This window comes from Phyllostomus hastatus, unplaced genomic scaffold, assembly GCF_019186645.2.
Source record: "Phyllostomus hastatus isolate PE091 unplaced genomic scaffold, TTU_PhHast_1.1 phas_scaffold_193, whole genome shotgun sequence".
Taxonomy (NCBI): domain Eukaryota; kingdom Metazoa; phylum Chordata; class Mammalia; order Chiroptera; family Phyllostomidae; genus Phyllostomus; species Phyllostomus hastatus.
The window spans coordinates 13764867-13785667 of record NW_025334015.1 but is presented as its reverse complement, the minus strand read 5'-3'; the positions used below and the strand labels follow the sequence as shown (position 1 = coordinate 13785667).

General features: G+C 48.3%; 1 protein-coding gene across 2 annotated transcripts in view; it reads right to left on the bottom strand.

Moving 5' to 3' along the window:
• Window positions 1-491: 491 nt before the first annotated feature.
• SIAE (sialic acid acetylesterase) overlaps window positions 492-20801 on the bottom strand; it is a 36643-nt gene continuing 16333 nt past the window's right edge. For both annotated transcript variants that reach the window (XM_045860170.1, XM_045860169.1), the window contains exons 4-10: window positions 17402-17540; window positions 13742-13919; window positions 12226-12335; window positions 11518-11651; window positions 4572-4729; window positions 3311-3506; window positions 492-1731 (exon numbers count right to left, since the gene is read on the bottom strand). In XM_045860170.1, the coding sequence (XP_045716126.1) occupies window positions 1480-1731; window positions 3311-3506; window positions 4572-4729; window positions 11518-11651; window positions 12226-12335; window positions 13742-13919; window positions 17402-17540 (1167 nt within the window). In that variant the 3' untranslated portion in view covers window positions 492-1479. The remainder of the gene's footprint in view (window positions 1732-3310; window positions 3507-4571; window positions 4730-11517; window positions 11652-12225; window positions 12336-13741; window positions 13920-17401; window positions 17541-20801) is intronic.

Here is a 20801-nt window from a genome sequence, read left to right as displayed (position 1 = left end):
TAGTTTAAACAGTAAAGTTTCAGTAAGCCAAGGTTAATTTACCATGGAAGAAAAACATTTGCACATAAACTCAGAGCGGCCTGAGAGCCGTGTTTGTGAAGTTGACAGCAGTGAGCAGGAATGTCCTCGGCCTTCACACGCACCACTTCCTGCACTGCCTCACCCAGAGCGACTTCCGGTCCTGCCAGCCCCGTTCTCGGTGAGTGCCCTGCACAGGTGCACCATTTTAGCTTTTATACCGTGATTTTACTGCACCTCTCGTATGTTTAGATACGTTCAGGCACACAAACACCACTGTAGACTGCCAACAGTCTTCAGTACAGTAACATGCTCTATGCAGCCCAGGTGCCACCCAGGTTCATGTGACTGCACCTGTGACATTCGCATGACAGAATCACCGAATGACGTGCTTCTCACAGTGTCCCCATCAAGCAGCGTGTGACTTTATGCTTTTATTTCTAACTTCTAATAGACAACACACAATTATGAAGTGCTGTTAACCATTTTTAATCAACCAATAAATATGATTCTTAGCACACACAAAAGCCCTCTTTTCACATTTGTCCCATGAGGGTTATTTTTCTAAATGCTCATCACATAGCTTTACTCTCAGCCTCCCTTTATTCTTCCATCCGGACTATCCTTTTTATAGTTAAAACTCTTACCTTTAAAGAGCCTGAGATTTCTATTTAACTGTAGTGGCCTGTTTGCCCATCAGTGACCTCCAGAGTCACACTCTAAGCTTGTGATCCCCCCAGACCTGCTGCTGGCAGCTGAGGTGTCTTTGTTACCACGGCCTCACCTTTTCCCTGTGTTCCTGAGGCCGGCCCTCCGCACCTCCCCTGGTGCATACTCATGGTTCTGCCTTGCTAGCTCTCGGCGTTCACCCTGCCGCTACTCAGACCGAAAGAGCAGAACTGCTTTTGGTGTGGAGTGCAACATGGAACACTTCCTCCCCCCACACCCGGAATTGTGGAAACGAGGCTGGAAGGACCCGCAAGGCCTTGTGGTCCAGCCAGCTGTTTCACCCCGATGAGGAGGAAGTGAATGACACTGAGGTTCTATCTGTGGTCTGGCATGAGTCCAGTATGGACACCAGCCTAACCAAAGCAGTGGTTCCCATCCTTTTTGGCACCAGGGACCAGTTTCGTGGAAGACAATTTTTCCACGGGAGGGGGGTGGTTTTGAGATGGTTCAAGCGCATGACATTTAAGCTCCCCTCCTGCTGTGTGGCCCAGTTCCTAACAGGCCAGGACTGGCACTAGACCGTGGCCTGGAGGTTGGGAACCCTTGAACTAGAGGACAAAAGGCAGGCATTTCATTACCAGCCCTGGCTCATCTCAAAATATAGAAACAGCCACGTGCTCGCTGGGAACTGTCCAAGTTTCTGTTAATTTCCTTTAAAAGCAAGTGCTGTCCTCATTTAAACTAAATGCCCATTTCTAAGGAACCCATGCTTCTGTCTGTGGTCATATAGCATCATTTAGCAACTCTGCTGTGAGATCTAGGCATCTGGTCTGCCATGAAAGCAATAAAGGGAGGAGCTGGCAAGGTGCTGCTGGGGTGGTAGAGGGGACACAGCTTATATTCACAAGGCCATGCAGTCCAGGCATAGCGGACAGCAACCACAGCACCGGAACACAAACTGGTATTCAGGGCCAGCGTCCAGGTGGAGAAAGTGTTCATGGGAGCTGGAAGCCATGTGCACTGCTGGTCACCACAACATGAGACCTGGTGAGAGAGCAGTAAAAAGGGCGGGTCAGGTCCAGCCGAAGTGTTCCTGGAGGCTGGGAACTGCCCTTTCAGACAAAGAGCTACTTTCAGCCAAGAACCCACTTCCTCTGGTGACCAGAGCAAACCTGAGTCTGGGTCTGGTGAACACGGCCACAAGCTGACGAAAATGGTCATGTGATGAGCAAGTGACTTAAATCACTAAAGCATGAATTACCGAGGGAGGAAGGAAGCACAATCACAACCAGCATGTGGGGAGGGTTCCCCAAGTACCCTCACTGTCACCCTCCCGACAGAGGGCCACGCAGGAGTCGAGTGAGCCAAGCACTCCTGCTGGTGCTCCCCTCGGGCCCTCCCCCGGAGCTGAGGAATGAAGCGGGGGCACAGAGACACGGGATGCCAGGCTTTCCTGCAGGCAGAAAGCACTCCAGGGAGGGGAACCGGAATGATCCAGTACCCAAAGGTTGAGTGCTGACCCGACCACAACTGTGTTTCTGGGTCCAGGAGATGGACAGACTGCCAGCAATGGACGGAAATGGAGAACATAGAACTCAGAATCTACCTAAAACCCGGTGTCCAGAGTCTAAGGCGTAGCGCTGACCAAGCACCTGAGGCAAGTGGATACTGAAGTCAGGACTGCAGAGCAGAAGCTGCCCCAGATCAACTGTGTCACTAAAGTGTGTTTCCAACATTCTCTCACCTCCTCCAGGGCCCTCTTTTCGCACCCCGCCAATCCCAGCCTAATGGTGTCTTGGTTCCCAGGCACTCACACAAACATTCCGTCTAGGAATGCCCCCACCCCACCCCCAGCGATGAAAGGCCCTTCAAGGAACCTCTTTAGTCAACAGCCCCAGCTCCACAGTGGGGTGATCGTTGCTAGGTGTTAGAAGAAGGTCGTTTCACTATATAAATTCACACTAAGCTACAAATCACCAAGCTTATGCCTCTTAAAAGAGACACCAACTCAAAAGAGTTTCAGATTTAGGATAAAAGGCATCCAAGGATGAGGAAAATATTCTGGAACAAGGGTCCTTTCAATGCAACCTACGAATACAGTGGCAGCCTTGCCCAGAGCAAAGATGGTTGCTCTGGGAGGGAAAACACGAAAGGTATACTATTTTAATTTGGACGCCTCTCCCCTTCCTTGATTGTCCCATCGAAACTGCCTCTAAGTCAGTGATTTTCAGCTGGTGTGCCTGCCGCAAGAATGTTTAAAACATACACCTGACTATTTAGTCAGGGGCATGGACTCTTCCCTTAGACTGTCTAGGAAAAATATGTCGACAGCCAGCACAGTTCCAGCTGTCCAGTGTGAATGAACCAAAATTACACCTACTTTTTTGTCAGACTGGCAAAAACACTCTTCTCCGGTGTGCTGCAGGATTCTGGTAATTTGTGTGTGCCGTGAGACGAAAGAGGATGGAAACCGCTGCTCTGAGCAAATGAATGAGTAGCAGCTCACCTGCCCCTCCGAGACAAGCCCTGCCGCACAGTCATTCAAGTCAGAGACGGGCCTCACTGTGGAGGGGACCCTGCGGCCCCAGACAGGAGGGGCCCCCGTTGTTTCTGCCAGCCTCACCTCAAATATCCTGTCATCCTTCTTCTGCACTAGGATTCGCTGGGAATACGTGAGGTTAAGCAGCCCCTCGTCTGCCAGGAGCTCCATCTTCTCAGGCAGCGGCCCCTGAAAGGTCAGCTGCTTCTCACCGTAGGCCACAGCGCGGGCCCCCAGGTGCAGCCGGTAGGCCACGGTCTGTTTATCTCGAGGGTGGATGCTACGGGGTAAACACGGAGAGAACTTTGGGTTTGAGCTCAGTAATGACTACATTTAAAAAAAAAAAAGAATAGGGTAGTGATTGTGAGGGTGAGGGGGAATAAGGGGGATAAATACATGTTAACGGGAAAATACAATAAAAATAAATAACTACAAATAGACATAAACAAGAAATAATATACAAAGCACCCTTTAAGAAGGTGAGAATAGAGCTGACTCAATCAAATAGCCAGTGACGAGTGGCTGCTACTCAGCTTGAAAGACCCGGTGAGTGGCAGGCAGAGGTGCGCTCCGGGCCTCCTGCGGGTTGGGAACCTTGAAATAACAGGAGGAAACAAAGGGAGGCAGGGAGGATGCTGGAACTGACCTAGGCGAGCTAACTCAACAGACTATTCCAACTAACATATCCTGTGTTTCCCCCTGCATCGGCTGTTTATTGCTTGGTCCCCTCCAGGTTTTATTGGTTCAATAAATATTTATTCTTTCAAAAATAAGTGAATTATTAGTTCAAGCTCCTACTAGTGCCCAGACACTGTATTGGGCTGCTGCTTTGGAACCCCCTCGTGTCCGACAGCATGTGGCAGTCGTGGGCAGTCACACACCAGTATACCACTGCTCCTCCTCTGAGCCCACGGCAGAACCACGGTTCCACCCCCTGCAGCCGGGCGTGGCCACAGGGCTGCTTTGGCTCCAGCAGAGTGGGCAGAAGTGACTGGTGCTGTTCCGGGGAGAGCCCTTCATCACCAGTGTGGCGCTTTAAGGTGACTGGAAGTACAGGTCAGTGTGGTGCCTGTTTCCCTGGATCTGCGAGTGACTGGGGGAGAGCCTCTCGGTTGACCTTGGGATGTGTAGTGTGAACAAGAAAAAATTTCTGTTGCATTGAAGCCCTGGGATGTTGAGGGTTCCTTTTTATTACTGCAGCACACCCCAGTGTAAGTGATTACAAACAATGCTTCTATGGTCCGATCCTCGGGCCATCTACTCTCTCCCCTCACAAGTGAACGAACGTCCCAGTGAAGATCACAAAGAACACACTATTCAAGCAAAGCCCAAGAAGCACCCATACCTGCCGAAAGGCGAGGTCCTGTCACCAAGATCCATCGCTACAGCCATGAAAGTGTTGGGCATCCTCAGGTTGGGGACATAGCCAGCGTCTGCCGTTTGATGCCAGCGGATCTGGGAAAATCCGTCATCCGAGGCTGCACCAGACAAAACGGACGACAACTAAAAAACAGAGAGATTATTGCATCAGAATTTTATTGCATCAGAACCCTGCACTAGAATCTTTTTCACCAGCAAACCCTGGTTATGCTTCCCTGGTTTGTCCAAATGTTCATTCAACAAGTCTTTGCTGAGCTCCACACCGCAGTGGCAGAATCCCTCTTGTCCCACCTGCCACAGGGTAGCTCTGCCACCCCTCTCATCACGAGGGGGACTCTGGGTCTCCTCCCATGGAATCTAGGCTACGTTTGTGACATTCTCTGACCAATAGAAAGCTCATAAGTGTGTGTAGCTTCCATGCCTTTGCCTCAAGCGCCCTGCCTCCTGATTTCATCTTCCTAGAACCCTGAGATGGCTGGGTTAAGAAAACAAGTCCAGCTACCCTGATGGAGGAATGACACAGATAGAGGAGCCCTGGAAACTGGAAGATCGTGAAGGAGATAGGCATCGATGTCCCAGCAATCCCAGCAGAGGGGCCGGTCATGTGAATTCTAGAGCCTTCGATTCCAGCTGCAGCCACACAAGCAAGCCCACTGGTAGCACCAAGAGCAGACTGAGCCATCCCAGTTGGGACCACCTGGCCAGTCCATGGACTCATGAGCACAAACAATGGCTGATGTTTTAAGACACCAAGTGTTGGGGTAGTTTCTTACAAAGTAATAAGTAATGGACACACCTGTGTACAACACAGGGCTGGGCACTGTTTTGATGGGGGAACTCAAGAGTTGGAAAAATTTTAGTTTTAAGTTACAGTTGTTAATAAGCTTATTAACTATATACAATAATTAATGCATATAAAAAGCTATCATTTCAGGAACTGAATGGACACCCACCCTGACTCTAGGAGACCACAGGCAAGTCAACCTTTGTGCCCCTAGAGGACTGCCAGCCATCGTGCGTGCTCCAGGGAAGAGACGCCCTGCCACTCAGGACACAAAGTCACTGCCAACAGAGGAAAGGATGCTAGGGAAATTGCTGGACCACAACTTTTATTTGATTAACCTTTTCCCTGAACTCCACTGACCATCAGAACAAAGTGCCATAAAGATTCAATCCTTGTCTCTACTTGTTGGTTCTGATAGTGACAGGCAGCATGAGTGTTGACTTTCCCGGTTTCAGTGTAGGAAAGCAAAGAGGCATCTGTCCTGGAGTGTGTGTGCAAATTGCATCAAAGATCCCAATTCTTTGCACGTTCCTATATCCACACCATCTTGTCATGTGACTTTATGGTTCCTCCTATGAAGAGAAAAAGTATATTTACCTCCCCACCCCTCGATTCTGAGCTCAGCCATGTGGACTGCTTTGGCCAATCGGTGAAACAGAGAGTTACAGTGGGTCAATTCCTAGACTAGGTCTCACTCTTTCGCATTTCTGCTGTCACCATGAGAATGACATGCCCAGGTTGGCCCACTACTCTTGAGAAAAGGATGAAAGCTGCGGAACAGAGCCGCCTCCTCTAGCGCAGTTCAGCCCAGCCTGGACTGCACGGAGCTCCCCGGCTGACCCACAGAGATCTGTAACTGCCCCAGGGAGCTCAGCCAAGAGCGACCAACCCCCAGCTGCCCAGGCACGGGAGCTAAAATAATAACTGTTCTTTTAAGTCATGGAGTTTTGCGGTGATTTGTTACCTAGCAGTAGCTAACTAGTACAAGTACTTCATAGCTTTGCTGGGGGGACAGACCTGCACATGAAAAACATTAATAAAAACTCTATACAATAGTATGGGTTAAATGCTGCATTGGTGGCACAGACAGCAAGTGCTCTACATTTAGAACAACGTTTATTATTACAAGAAAACATAACCTCAGAATATGTTTAAAAAATGAGTGGGTACAGAAAATATGAGAGGCCGCTGCAAACAGGACTGCTCGTATGTCCCATGTTAGAACCTTATGAGATGCAAAGGTAAAGGATAAAGGGAGTTTTGAGAGAAAGAGAGCAATCCAACTGGAGTAGAGAATTTACGTAGGAAAGACAAGGCTGGAAAGACAGTTGGGGAAGTGTTTGGACAGAGCTTACACTTTGTAAGTGACAGGGAACCACTGGAGAGACGGTCACAAAACACTGTGAATGTACTACATGCCACGGAACTGGACACTTTAAAATGCTTATGTGAGAATTTTGCCTCAACTTAAAAATTAGAGACACTGAAATTATTAACATGATAAATAGACTATTTCAAAAGATTCATCCAAGAAAAGAAAGAGACCCATTAGTTCAGAAGGTACTGTAATATTCTAGACACAGAAGAGACAGGGCTAGTCTAGAACGATAATAGTGGGAAGGGCATGGCTAGAAATAAGGCAATCTAAAAGACAAATGGACAGAACCAGGCATCCAGTTGAATGTGGGGGCATGAGAGAAAGGGTGATACCCAACATGCAGAATCTGTAATATCCAAATTGTCTGCTTGGGGTTCTGCAGATGTAAGTACGGTCCCTCATGACAGTTGCCTTCAAAATAACCGAAAGCTAGAGTATTATGGTGAAGTCAACCCAGTCGTCAGAGACTTTCTCCTGCTAGCCTTTAAGAAGTAAGCTGCCACAACTTCTACAGCTTCAAGGAAATGAATTCTGCCGGCAGCCACATGAGCCTGGGAGGGAATCCTAGGCTTCAGATGAGACCCCGGCTCCATCCAACACCTTCACTGCAGCCCTGAGCAGAGGACTCAGCTGAGCTACACCTACCCAGACTCCTCAGCCACAGAGACTGTGATAGATCACAGCATGGCCTTGGTTTACGCTGCTAAATACGCAGTTATTTGTTGAGTAGTGACAGAAAACTAATATACTGGGAAATCACTTTCCAGGCAGAAGGGGAAAAGTATGGTGGGCCCTGAGGTGGGAGTACACCCGGTGTGACTGAAGAAAGCACGACAGCCATTGTGGCTAGAAAATCAGGAGATGAGGTCAGAGGGTAGTGGACACAGGGGCAGACCGTGTGTGGCTGGGACAGGGGGACCAATGGAGCCTTCTCATACAACCTATGTGTCAAAGCACTGCTTTAACTGACATACTGAGAATATCCTAAAGGGGGAGAAAAGGAAGCAGTAGCAGCAGAAAGGATATGGCATGAAGGGTACGTGGATGGAAAAGGGGCCACACACTAACCCTGACAAGCTCAGGAGTGGCCCGCATGGCGGGTCATACAAACTCAGACACAGAAGGTGAACGCATAGGAGGTCTGAACATAATAATGGAAAGCGAGTCACAGTGGCTAGTGACATCCAAGGCCTGCAGATTCCTTGACAAAGGTCAGTCTTTACCTGAATGAGCCTATCCACCGTCCTTTTGCATCTACAATAACAGACCTGTGGAAGGTTAGAGTAATCCCCTTTTCCAGACCTCTCAGGGCACAACCTCTGCACCAGAGCACGAGACCCCAGAATCCCTCACTGCTCTCTTGTTCCCCCCGTGCCATCTCTGTGTGCTGTAAATATTAGTTATTAACTGTCCTGTACCCGCCAATGTAAGAAGTATGTGTCTTTCCATTTTACTTTTTATGCAATCTTAGAGGTTTCCCCGCTTTGCTTTCTCCCACCTCTTTAATCTAACACCAAGGGATTCCATGTAACCCCCTCACATCTCCTGCTTTGATTGTATAAAATAACCTGCAAAACGGCCTTTCTCTGCAGCAGATCTCAATCTGTTGAGATTTGCTTCCCAGCAATTGTCTTCAGTTGGGCTGCAGGTTTGAATGTTTCTCACATTGACAGGTATGATATGGAATGTAGAGGACATTTCCAATTCTCTTAGTAAAATCTCTTATGCCAACTGGCTTTAATCTGTATGATAAGAGGTGCTGACGTTTCACAACGGAATCTCATGAAAACCAGAAGATGAAATAGATAAGTGAGTTATCCCACTTCTTCCCCCACAACGCCAAGAAGACTGAAAGTGGAACCCTGCCCATGGTTCCCAGTCAACGCCATGATGGGGAGCACAGTAACAAGCTACCAGAAAGATCTAGAATGAAGCACAACAGGGAGAAATGCTAACAACAGTCACTCACGCCAAGGAAGTTTTCTCAAAATGGCAGTCTTGCTGAGAAGTCCTGCCCGGTTCACTCCATTTCATTGACTGCACTAGCGCACACTGGCCACATGGGGGCACCAGCAAACTAAACTCCACAACTACATGGTTTTTCCTAGTGGGAGATATAGTTCAGTCTCCCATGGTGATTAGTAGAAATACTGCTGCTTACTAAGGCAAATAGCCAAGAATATAAAGGCGGCCACATTCACAGGACTTTACAAATAATATACTATAGTCTGCAGTCTCTTCCACTGGTCCCCTAAACCCCTTTTAAGAAAGCACAGTCCCAAGGACTCCAGCCCCTAGCCTCCTGCTCCCTTCCCCTCCCTGCTTCAGGTCGCCTCCCTATGAATGACTCTCTGACACAGGTGTCTGGCCCTGGCCTGCCCACTGAGCTTGATCCTTCATCTCTCGTCGCTCCAGCTGCTGCAACCACCAGGTCAAACCCACAACCTCATCCTTCCCTACAGACCAACTATCCTCCAGATGTTCTGCCTTCTCTCACTGATAAAAACAAACACTAACATTGTCTGTCATGTGCCAGGCTTTCCATGAATTGACTCACTTGATACCTAATAACAAAGAAGTCTGAGGTCTTGTTTGAAATCACACAGCTGAAGAAGTGCCAGAGCCAGGACTTGAACCAGGCAGCCTGGCTTCAGACCCACGCTCTGGATGCCTGTATGGTCAAGTCTGACATTTCCCTTGGGAGGCAGATGTCCACAGTATCAGTCTCCCACAAGCAATCCACATATTTTCGCTGATGATGTAAAGCGAAAGCCCAGAGGCTAAGGGGCTTCTGCTAAACCGTCAGGCCTAAGGGCAAGGCCAAGGTCTCTGGGCTGCATGCTGTTTCTAGCCCTCACTCAGTTCCTAGCACATCATACGCATTCAATACAAACTTTTGGTTTGAAGTGGCTGAAGTCACATTTAAATCACCACATACACAGGCTAAGAGACAAAAAAAAAGTCCCTCAAATCTAAATGTAGTTCCCACCAACAGTAACACAGAGCTGGTGACAGGAGTTGCTATTTTGATAATAATGAGCAGAATAATCTTGTTTCAAAGTCAAAATAAATGTAAGAAAAATGATTTTAAAGTAATTATAAGTGCAAGGAGTATCTATAAAAATCTTTATCCAAAAAAAGTACAGTGAAGTAGGACAAGGTAGAGGAGACGGGCGGATGGTGGGAAGGAGGGACCCGTGGACGTTCAGAGGCAGCTGCCCGGACGTGTTATGTCCGATTCAAACACTGAAGCCCGTCCCATCACTATGTTGTGAGTCGGGCTTTGTTTTCAAAGCACCTTACCTGTTTAATTTCCTAAGTTCCAGCAGAGTCAGAACCGCCACCCTACTAAAAAGTCTAGGTCTTAGAAACAGGTGGGGCAAGGCAACTATGAATTTCGCTAAACATGTGATTCCTTTCGGACAAGGCTGAGAGCACAATCTTTTTGACCGGTTGCCACTAATGAGAAGTACATTTTCTCTTGAGGCACATTTTATTCATGTGTTAGGCCACATTTAACAAGTGTCAACCAATTAGATACTGGGGACACACACGTGACCCAGGAAAATACGGCCATGCGAGCAATCTACATGCGAGGAGAAAGGGAAGTGGAAGGTGCTACAGAATCACCCATCAGGGGAAAGCGGGTACCTAACCCAGACTGTGCATGGTCCCAGAAGGCTTCCTAGCTTATACCCAGGCTGAGGTCTATAGGATAATTGAAAGTGAGCTAGGAAAGCACGGGAGAGAGAGGTTACTTCAGGCACAGGGCACATGGAATGGGCGGGCAGTGAGAAAACGGGGTTTGTTCTAAGGAGTGGTGGGGTGACACCACGCTGGGGAGGGTGTGGGGAAGTGCGCATTCTCACACGCTGTTGCTGAGGGTATGAATTTACACAAATTCACAGACTTTGACAGAGAAATGTGGGAATGTGTTTAAAGCCTTAAAAAGTATTTCATTTAACCCAGCAATTTCATTTCTGGGAATTTCTCTTATGGAAATAATCAAGCATGTATGCAATGATTTAGCTACAAGGAATATTAAATATGCCGCTACTTACAAAGCAAAATGTTTAAAGCAACAACTTAGGTGCCCATCAACTGAGGACTAGTTAAATAAATTATAACATAACCATATTTCAGAATACTCTATAATCATTATAATTATGCCTAAGGTTAATATTGGTTGGCGTGAAAAAATATTCACAATACGACACTGTGAGAAAGAAAAGCAAGACACGGTACAGTATTATGGTGTGAATCCTACTTCAAGAATGAGCAGAAAAATCTGCTTATTTACGGATTGTGGAATTACAAATGTTTTTAGCTTATCTTTTTAATGTCTCTTTAACGAACATGGAACATTTTTTTCCTTTTTAATTGTTAACACTACTCCAGACGTCCCCATTCTCCCCCACTCTGCCTGCCACCACCCAGCCCCCACTGCCCCCCTCCCTCCAGCCACGCCATGCTGTTGTCCGAGTCTCTGGGCCACACACGCGTGTGCTTTCGCTAATCCCTCCACCTTCTCTGTAATGCTTTTTTAATAGGAAGAAGTATTAGTTATTAACTTTTTCAAAAGATTTCATTGTCCCATCAGTGAACAGAGATGAATTAAGTCTTATATTCAGTTCCTGACCAGTGGCTAGGAGGGTGAAAAAGGAAGGAACACGGGGTCCAGGAAAGAGATCTCAACAGCACGTCCCCACAGAGAGGCCCATGCCCTCTTCCCCCCAACCCAACATGAACCTGAACAAATCCGAACGGGAAGAGATGCTCCGTCTGCCCCTGAGAGCCACGGTGGAAGGTCTGGCGCCAGTCTGCGATGAGCGCGGGGAACGTGCAGTTGTACAGGTCTCTGTGAAAGTTCACATTGGCCTCCCCTGAAAACAGACCGAGTTGTCAGAGGAGTTGGGGGGTCCATGCAAAAATGGCTGCACATTACCCTCAACTTCCACCATGTCTTTAGGAAGGGGGCCTTCCTGCAGACTCTCTGGCCTGGCCTGTGACTTGTTTGGCCCACAGGGCAGCGGCAAACATGATGCAAGCAGAGACTTGCAGAGTGCTTCAGCTTAGGGGTCTCCTCTCTCCAGACACACCCGGAACCCTGAGACTGCTATGTAAACAAAAAGTCAGTCTGAGCCAGCCAGCTGCAGGCAGGGGCCACACGAGAATCACGGGCCCCGTGGAGAGAGCTCCTAGTCCTCACACATGAGGGGGAGACCATTCTAAGTCACCCAGCCGTCGGACAACCTGCCAGGTGGCCAGAAACACGTAACAGATTTTAGCACAAATCGGCTGCAGCAACTCAGACACAAAAACTACCCTGCTAGCCCACAGAATAGTGGGCTTACAACAAAATTATTTTTGTTTTAAGGCACTAAATTCTGGGGTGGTGTGGCATACAGCACGGCTAACTGACACAGTGAAGAAAGAGTGCACGGAACGAACACTCACCCTGGTACCATATCACGCCTTTCAGAGTTACACTGCACAGGGGGTGGACCATGGCGTTCCAGAGAACCGAGTGCTCGCTGGGGCCAGTCACGGAGTCGGGTGGGACGAACCTGAAATCAGTACGATGCACAAGTGTCGCAAGAGAAATAGTAATTGGCCACATCAGATCCTGAAGCTGGGCATCTATCCAGCTTTCCCTTGGGGTGAACTTCCGATGAGAGCAACACAGAATTAACATGAACCACTCTGTTTCACAGGTGAACATGAGAACAGTCTCTGAATTTCACCCCCAGGTTCTTCTCAGGATAAATGTATCAGCCAGTTTTCTATGAGTTCAGAGTGGGCCATCCCAGCTTCCAGATGAGGTCATTAAAACCACAGAGAGAAGTGTTTTATTATGAGTTTCTCACATGGGCAATACATTTATTTAATTCACACTCAATGGATAGACACTTAGATTATTGTAAGCTGTTGGCTTTTATAAGCAATGCCATGACTGTCTTTCTTGTAGCATGATCATTACATACAGACTTAAGTATTTTCTTGAGATAAATTCCCAGAAATGAAATTACTGGGTCAAAAGGCATATTTTTAAGATTTGCAACAAGCTCCTAAATCTCCCTGTAGAATACTTGTGTGAACTCATACTCGCAGCCGCTGTACGTGAGAATGCCCACTTCCCTACACCCTTGGAATTGTCCCTTCCAAGCGCGCTGGAGGCCTGCCTTCGGATTCCTCCTACTTTCCCACAGGCGACTCTTTCTGCTCCAAAACTAAATGTGCTCACACAGGCACGCCTTTGCCCAGGCCACACCAAGAGCGCAAGTCCACCCTCTGCCAGAGGCCCTCCCAGAACTGAAGGGACAATGTCTGCGAAAGCAGTCCACGTGTTGCTCACCTCCAGCTTTCAAGGAGTGTCCAGGCTGCCTCCACGAGCCCGTTCTCCAACCCCCACCCCACCACCCAGCATTCTTCCCAGTCCGTCTCTTCCTGAGTGAGCTCTCACAACCAGTGTGCCACACACGTTCGGTTACACGTCCATCTGTTCTCCCCGTCAAACTGCACATTCTTACAGATAATACAGTTGGTGCTTCAGAGCACAGACACCGAAGCCACACTGCACCGCTCACTCGGCGTCCGTGAGCAAGCCACTAAAGCACTCTGGGACGTAGTACCTTTACCTACAGTAAGTTAACAGTGTCCACATTGCAAGAGGTTGTTGTGAGTATTAAGCGAGTTACTATATATAAACTGCTTATAACATCTTCCAGCATAAAGCTTTTGGCAGCATTAGCTGTAAGTATTATTAAGAAAAAGAATCACAATTGCTTCTTGTCATATTCTCAGGTGCCTGTGGTGGTGACGACAGTGGAAATAACAGCTCACCTAGCACGGAGTAAGTTGATACGTATTGGGACATTCAACACACGCCTGACTCCCCAGAGGAGCCCATGGGCCTTCTCTCTTGGATGACCTCCCGGCAGGCTTGCTCCTGGACTGGAGGGTGCTTTCTTACCCTTGCTTAGGAACCCCGCAGGCTTTCAGGGACCTTCCAGATGACCAGGCTTCAATGGGGGTCCCACCCCACGAGGAGGAGATCAGCCCAATGGGGTACTGCAGAGTGTCGTGCAGGTAACGCCCGAAGAGCCAGCACACGGCTGACATGTACTCGAAATTTCCATGGCCTAAGTTTTCTGTTCAGAGAAACAGTTAAAGAAAAATAGTTACGGAAGAGCAGACAGCTGCAAACTGCAGGTGCAGATGGGTCAAGGTGACAGGAGCGGGTACGGGTCACCCTTGCATTCCTTGCTAAGAATTTCTGAAAGCGGGATAAGACTGAGAGGCAACTGTCCCCTCAGCAGAGAGCGAAGCTCCCGCGCTCTTCCTCAGACCCCCCGCCAGCTGCTCCCCTAACACTTCCGAGCTCCTGAGAACCCGGAGCACGAGTCCCACTCAGCAGGTGAGGGACAGAAAGGCCATTGGCCCCTATACTGCCCTCACCTCACCTCTGCCTTTACCTCCGCATTCTTCCCCAGGTTGCTCTGCAGAAGGGAATAAGCAAGCTGGGAACACGTCGAGAAAAAAATTTTTTCTGGGTAATGTTATACCTGGCTTCATAGCTGTGGTGATGAAAATGTGGACAAATCAGTAATGGGAGGTTTGGATAAAAGGGAAAGCAACAAGAGCCATCTGTCCACACAGCCCAGTCACCACACACACCGAAGTGGGCACTTCCCTGTCAGAAGAAAGCGGAAGAAGAGGGGAACACGCACACACACACCCAACGGACGGGAACATTCAACCTAACGTCTACTAAAGAACTACTCTGTGCACGTCGCTGGCTTGGCACTATCAAAGATGCAAATTCAATATACCAGTAGTTCTGGCACTCAAAAAGTTGACAATGTTATAGAGGGAATTCAATCAATTTGAAATCAATTAAAATTGATTGATAGTAGGTGCCAGGCACTTCTAGTAGGTGGTAGGACAGTAAATAAAAAGAAAAGGAGAAACATGCAACCTCTCCCCATAGGTCTTATATTCTACAAAATAAGGCATCTATTCAGCTGAATAAAATATATGGCAAAATACAATTAAGTCCCTCAAGAGGCACTAACATATATTAGGGGAGTTAACAGCAAAAGAACGAATATAAAATGAAAGGCAGAACATAAAAAGCCCAATAAAGACTGACCTCCTCCCGGTGCCTCCATCGTATCCACTACATACCATTTCCCTTCCCCCACTAAACTATTAGTTTCGTCCACCCTACTCAGTGTCTGGACCTCACGGAGAGTCAGCAGATGTTTGCTGGCTGGGGCCGGGTGGCTGTGGGTGGCTGGTATGAAGCTGGAGATGCGCAGGGAGAGAGAAATGGCAACTAAGAGGGACAGCGAGAGAAGTCGGGGAGCCTTGGAGGCCAGATGGAAGTTTAATAAGCAGAGCTGGCATTCAAGGCAGAGAAAAGCAATAGATAAAAAGGCACATAAAATAGGATACAAATGTGAAAGTGCTTGACTGGAGCACATGTTAGTTACAAAAGGGAGAGAAGGTTGGAGGGGAGGCTGAAGTCGAACCCAGGGGTAAAGAAGGGGAAAGCCGCTTGGAAATGCGTAAGAATGAGACTGCGTGTAGGCAGAGCAGCCCCTGAAGATGCCCCCACCGAATGCCTGTACCCTGTGAACACGGTCCCTCACGTGGCTAAAGGGACTTTGTACATGTGACTGGGGTTAGGGACCCTGCGAAGGGAGATAATCCTGAATTATCCAGGGGGGACCAATCTAACCACAGAGCCCTTGAAGTCAGGAAACCCCCCCCAGTTGCAGGCGGAGGGATGACAACGGGGAGGCGGGACCGACTGGCAACGTGAGACAGACCAGCCCACCGCGCTCCTCCTCAGACAGCCGCACTCTTTCAGGTGGCGCTTATTACTGAAGCGTCATCTTTCTCCCACGGCCATTCACACTGGGAACCACTACCCACCCTCACCCCAAGAGTCCCTACTACTCCCTTTCCCTGATGCATTTTACTTATTTTGTCTCATTGGCACGCATCGCCATCCAACCTCTCCCTTGATGCCCCCAGATGTATTTGGTTTCCAAGTTCAGAGAATGAAAGGGAGGTGAAAGCAAAGTACAAACACACCATCCAAGTCGGAGTGATTCCAGAGGTTTGGATAGCATGTGGCGAATGCTCATAGACCAAAAGATTCACCCAAGAAGTTACCAAAATAAATTTAGTTCCTAAGTTCTTTTTTTTTTAAAGATTTATTCATTTTTAGAGAGACAGAGAGGGAGAAAGAGAGGGAGAGAAACATCAATGTGTTTGCCTCTTGCACACCCCCTACTGGGGACCCAGCGTGCAATCCAGGCAGGTGCCCTGACTGGAAATTGAACTGGCGACCCTTTGATTCACAGGCCAGCACTCAATCCGCTGAGCCACATCAGCCAGGGCAGTTCCTAACTTCTTGAAGGGAGAGTTCAGATAATGTGACACTGAATAATATCAGATACTTCCTACAAAACTTACTAATTTTATGGTCCCACTGCTCTAGAAGGCAAGCTCCATGAGATCAGATGTCCTTGCTTGTTTTACTCACTGCTGTACCCCCAGAACTGAGACCAGTGCTAGCACATAGTGGGCACTCAAGTATTTGCTGAATTTCTTTATACTTGAAAATGCAGGAGCAATTGAGGTTACCAAAGTAAAGCACAGACAGACAAAATAGAAACGCGACTAGAGAGAGCGCAAGGGGCCACAGCTGGAGGAAGGAACTGACGAAGGCAAAGACACAGGCAGGGAAGACAGAGGAGAAGAGCAGAGAAAGGAAGAACCACGCAAGCTGACAGCAGCGTGCGGTTCCTAAAAAGGGGGGTCAGCTGTGTTGCATGCTGTCGAGGTCCCCAGAATGTAGTTAGATGAACAGCAGTCACGTCGAGGCGAAGACATTGTGGAGATGGGAGCAGAAGACACATTATAAAGGGTTAAAGAGGGAACACATGGAAAGGCAGTGAAAAGAATGAAAAAAAAAAGGTGTTCTAGAAAGGTTTAACAAAGCAGAGGGGAGAAATAAGGAGCGTGTGAAAGATGTTTGTTATGTCCAACTTTGCTTTATTTGTTATAATAAAAGAAAAGCTAAGGTCTGAGGACAGGGACTGTGTCTGTCTTGCTCATGGCTGTCCCCTTGGGGCCTAGCACAGAGCCACACAGAGCAGGCGGGAAATAAAGATTTTCTGCTGAATGGGCTGTGGGGTGGAAGAACAGAGCTATGGGGGCAAGAAGAACCTGGAAGAAGTAAGAGCCCGCATCAGAGGCAGCCGTGAGAGGGCACCGGCCAGGGTATTCAGACAGGGAGACACAGGAGGGAAGGGGAGAGGAGAGCCTTGAGGCGCTGAAGAGAGATGCTGGCCGAGGTCATGCCGATGGCCTCCATGTATCTGGGAAGCTGAGGGTAGAGGCATCTGCGCGTGGCAAGGAAGCAGACTCACCAGCGGAGTCTTGGGAATAAACTTAGGGAGTGGCTACCATCAGGAACGGGGTGGAGAATCGGAAATGAAAAAAGGATGGTTGAATCATAATAAATTAGTAAAAAAAAAAAAAACCTCAGGACTACAGATCCCACCTGGGTCGCTGACCCCTTCTAGAGGAGACGGCACGTGCCCCAGCACGCACTCACCTGCGGTGGGCTTCGACCACTCCAGGTCGACCGCAGCAAGATCCTCCAGCTCCTGCTCTGCCTGAGCCAGAGACACCGAGAGGATGCGGACGGACTGATAGGCGGCCGTGTCGGACAGCTCGCTGGTAGCGTTAAATATCTAGGACAGAAAGAGGGGTGTCATTTCTTTCACCACCCTGTTCAGCAGGGGGTCAACTGTCTGACTGCCTCTTAAACACTACAAACTGTGGACGGAAAAGGGGTCACAGCTAAGCCTGACAAGCTCAGGGAAGGCCCCCTGGGGCGGGGGGGCACCTACAAACTCAGAGGCAAAAAGTAACCACATAGGATGGCCTGAACATAAACATTCCTAACTAAAAGCAAGACACAACGGATAGTCCAGTCCCAGGCCTGTAGCTTTTTTGACAAAGGTCAATCCTGACCTTAACTGAGCCTGTCTGTTGTCTTTTTGCATCGAAGATAACAGACCTTTGAAAAGTCAGACTAATCCTCTCTAGACCTCTCACGGCACACCTACAGTGCCAGAGCATGAGACTACAGAACCCCTTATCTTGTTGCTTGCGTACAATCTCAGTAAACGTTAATTAACTATCCTGGACCCACCAATGTGAAAGAAGTATGTCTCTCTTCATTTTACTTTTAATCCAATTCCAGGTTTTCCCTAGCTTTGCTTTCCCCCACCCCTTCAATCTACCACCGATGGAGGATTTCCTGGACCCTCCTCACACACCCTCCTTCAGCTCTAATGCACGACACAAGCTGGGAAACTGCCATTCTGGAGCATTTTCTCAGTCCATTGAGATTCTGCTTCCTGGCAATTGTTGTGAGTTTGGCTCAGATAAACTCATTAAAATTCTCTACAGGTTTGGATGTTTGTTATGTCAACACCACCCTCTGAGCCTTCAGTATACCCAGATCAAACCAATAACCAAAACCAATGAGGGGCTGGTGGGAGTCACCTTGACCCACCCTGCCCAAAACAGATGGTGAAGAGTCATGTCCCCAAAGAGGACAGGACTGCAGTAAAACCTGAGGTCTCATGGAGTGAGTCTGTATTAGGTGAGAAAGGCAATGGAGTGATTTAGGTTAAAGAAAAGTGACCGTCAATGATACCACTGTGATATGCTGGGACACAAACATGCTTCTTTCTATTCAGAAAAAGCACCTGATAACATGAAGCCATGGTGTTCAATTTTTTTTTAACGGAGCCAAAAAGGCTGTGGGGAGGTAGATTTGTGTAATCCATCCCACCTAAAAGGAGTGCATTAGAAAGAAACACACCTGAGAAATGACTGCTGAACTGCTGCAGCATACTGAAATCTATCTCAAAATGCTTGTTCTCGTCTGGCTCTCAGCCAATCACCAAAGAAGAGCAAGGGAGACATGGCAACTTGAAAAGTAGTGTTCGGGGTGACCGCTGAGAACAGTGCCAAGAAACTAAACAAGAAAAGGGTCCCTCCAAAGACCCATCCCTTTCCCCCAAACCACTGTGTGACCGACCCCTTGCCCACTTCCCGGAGAGCAGGAAGGACTGGAGATTCTCTGGACAAGAATGTGTGTAGTCTGTGCTGTGTTGGATTGGGCATCAGCCCTCTCTGAGTTTACACATTAGTGCTATTTCCTTTAATCCTGATTTTTTAGTTATTTTTTTTATTTTAAAAGAATGTAACGTAAGTACATTATTTTGCTTTATTTGTGTGTTTGCTCTTTCTTGTCCTGTCTCTATCCCCCTGGCCTAGTCTGGTTTTCCCCAAACAAAGGGCAAATGGGAATGTCAGGAAGCCCGGCTAGCGGCTAGCGCTGGCCTCAGGGAACAGGCGCCCCAGCTGAGGCAAGACTGCCCAGCAAGAAGCCCAGGAGGCTGGATACCTGCCATTGGCCGCCAGCCGCAGAGTGCGCAGCTGGCTCCCTTCCCTCCCGCCCACTGCGGAGAATACAGCTGGCCCTCCAGCCCACGCTGTAAGGGAAAGAGGGAGCTGCCAGACTGCCCTCACAGAGCAGTTCGCTGAAAGGTGCTGCCCCCCAATCGCCTCTTGACTTGCCACTGCGCCTGCTGCCTGCTGCAGTCAGTGAGACGGCCAGACGCAAATGGCTCTTTCCGTCACCATGGAAGCCACAGCCTGAAATGCTCCCTGGGTGGCAGCAGCTCTAGCCTGCCAGGGTTACTGGTCTTCCCACTATCAGGGCACAGATTACATACAGTCTCAGGAAAATTCCACAGGAAAACCAGGTCTGTTTGTTCAGGATCTTGCCTGGCCAGTTTAATGTAAAACAAACTTTAAAAGAATAAGGGCAGGCGAATGCACTCACAGTATATCCTGGCAGGGAAACTATTTTTCAACAGCAAGTACCTGTAAAGAGTCGCCTCTCCTGAAATTCAGTTCTTTGCGAAGCGCTGAGCATCCGCTGCGGCTCCCATGGAAACAGTGGATGGGACTGCTTCCCTTCCCTCCACCCACGCTAGCTTCCGCACTGGCTGGGAACTCAAGTGCCTCGCCGCCCGAGATGCCAGCTTGGGGAGGCAGCATGGTGAACATGCTCCCCGTCTTTTAGACCCGTTGCTAACACTTAGAGTACTACAAGGCCAACAAAGTCGGGGTGGCTGGCGCTCTCCTACCTTGTTACCAGCACACAGAACTAGATCTAAACCATTGGCTGAAAAGCTTCCATTTTCAAGCTCAACATTTGTGTATTATTTCAAGCCAAAACTTGAAAGCCACAGAGAGCTGAACAAAAAATGGGGGTGGGAGAAAATTCTTGCTGTCCCTGATGACAAATACTTGTGAAATTGGTCTCCTCTCCCAGTATCACCAAGCCTTTGTGATGGATGCCATTTCCTTGGGGATACTGGCAACAAATTTAGGAATAAAGAGATTTCAGGAAGATTTTCATTTAAATGACACATGGCTTCCCTGCTGATGAAAGGGGAAGCCTTTCTCCATCTGCTGAGATCAAATTTCATCCCATCAAACACCTCAGTGTAATTATTTTTCTACCAAGTATTTAAATGAGGATGTAAATGAACACCAAGGTATCTGAAGTCATTAAGGCGGCTGCGGCTGAGAGGGAGCATCGCGGGCTCTCTGGGGACGGGCAGCTCACCATCAAAGCAGCTGGTCACGGGGGTTCAATTTGTGACCTTTACACCGCATTCTTGAATTAATGAAGAAACATCAAGAATCTGTTTCCTCTGAGAATCTTGGCACAGGGTCTGCATGGGGAGCAAGGCTGTGTGTGTGTGTGTGTGTGTGTGTGTGTGTGTGTGATGGGGTGCGTGTGCATTGTGTATTTCACCTTCTACTACAGTATAATACAGCAGTTCTAAAGTTGAGGGAATAACTATAAATAAGCTACCCATCATTACCTCTGTGCCTCTTTTATTGTAATGTGTTATTGGACC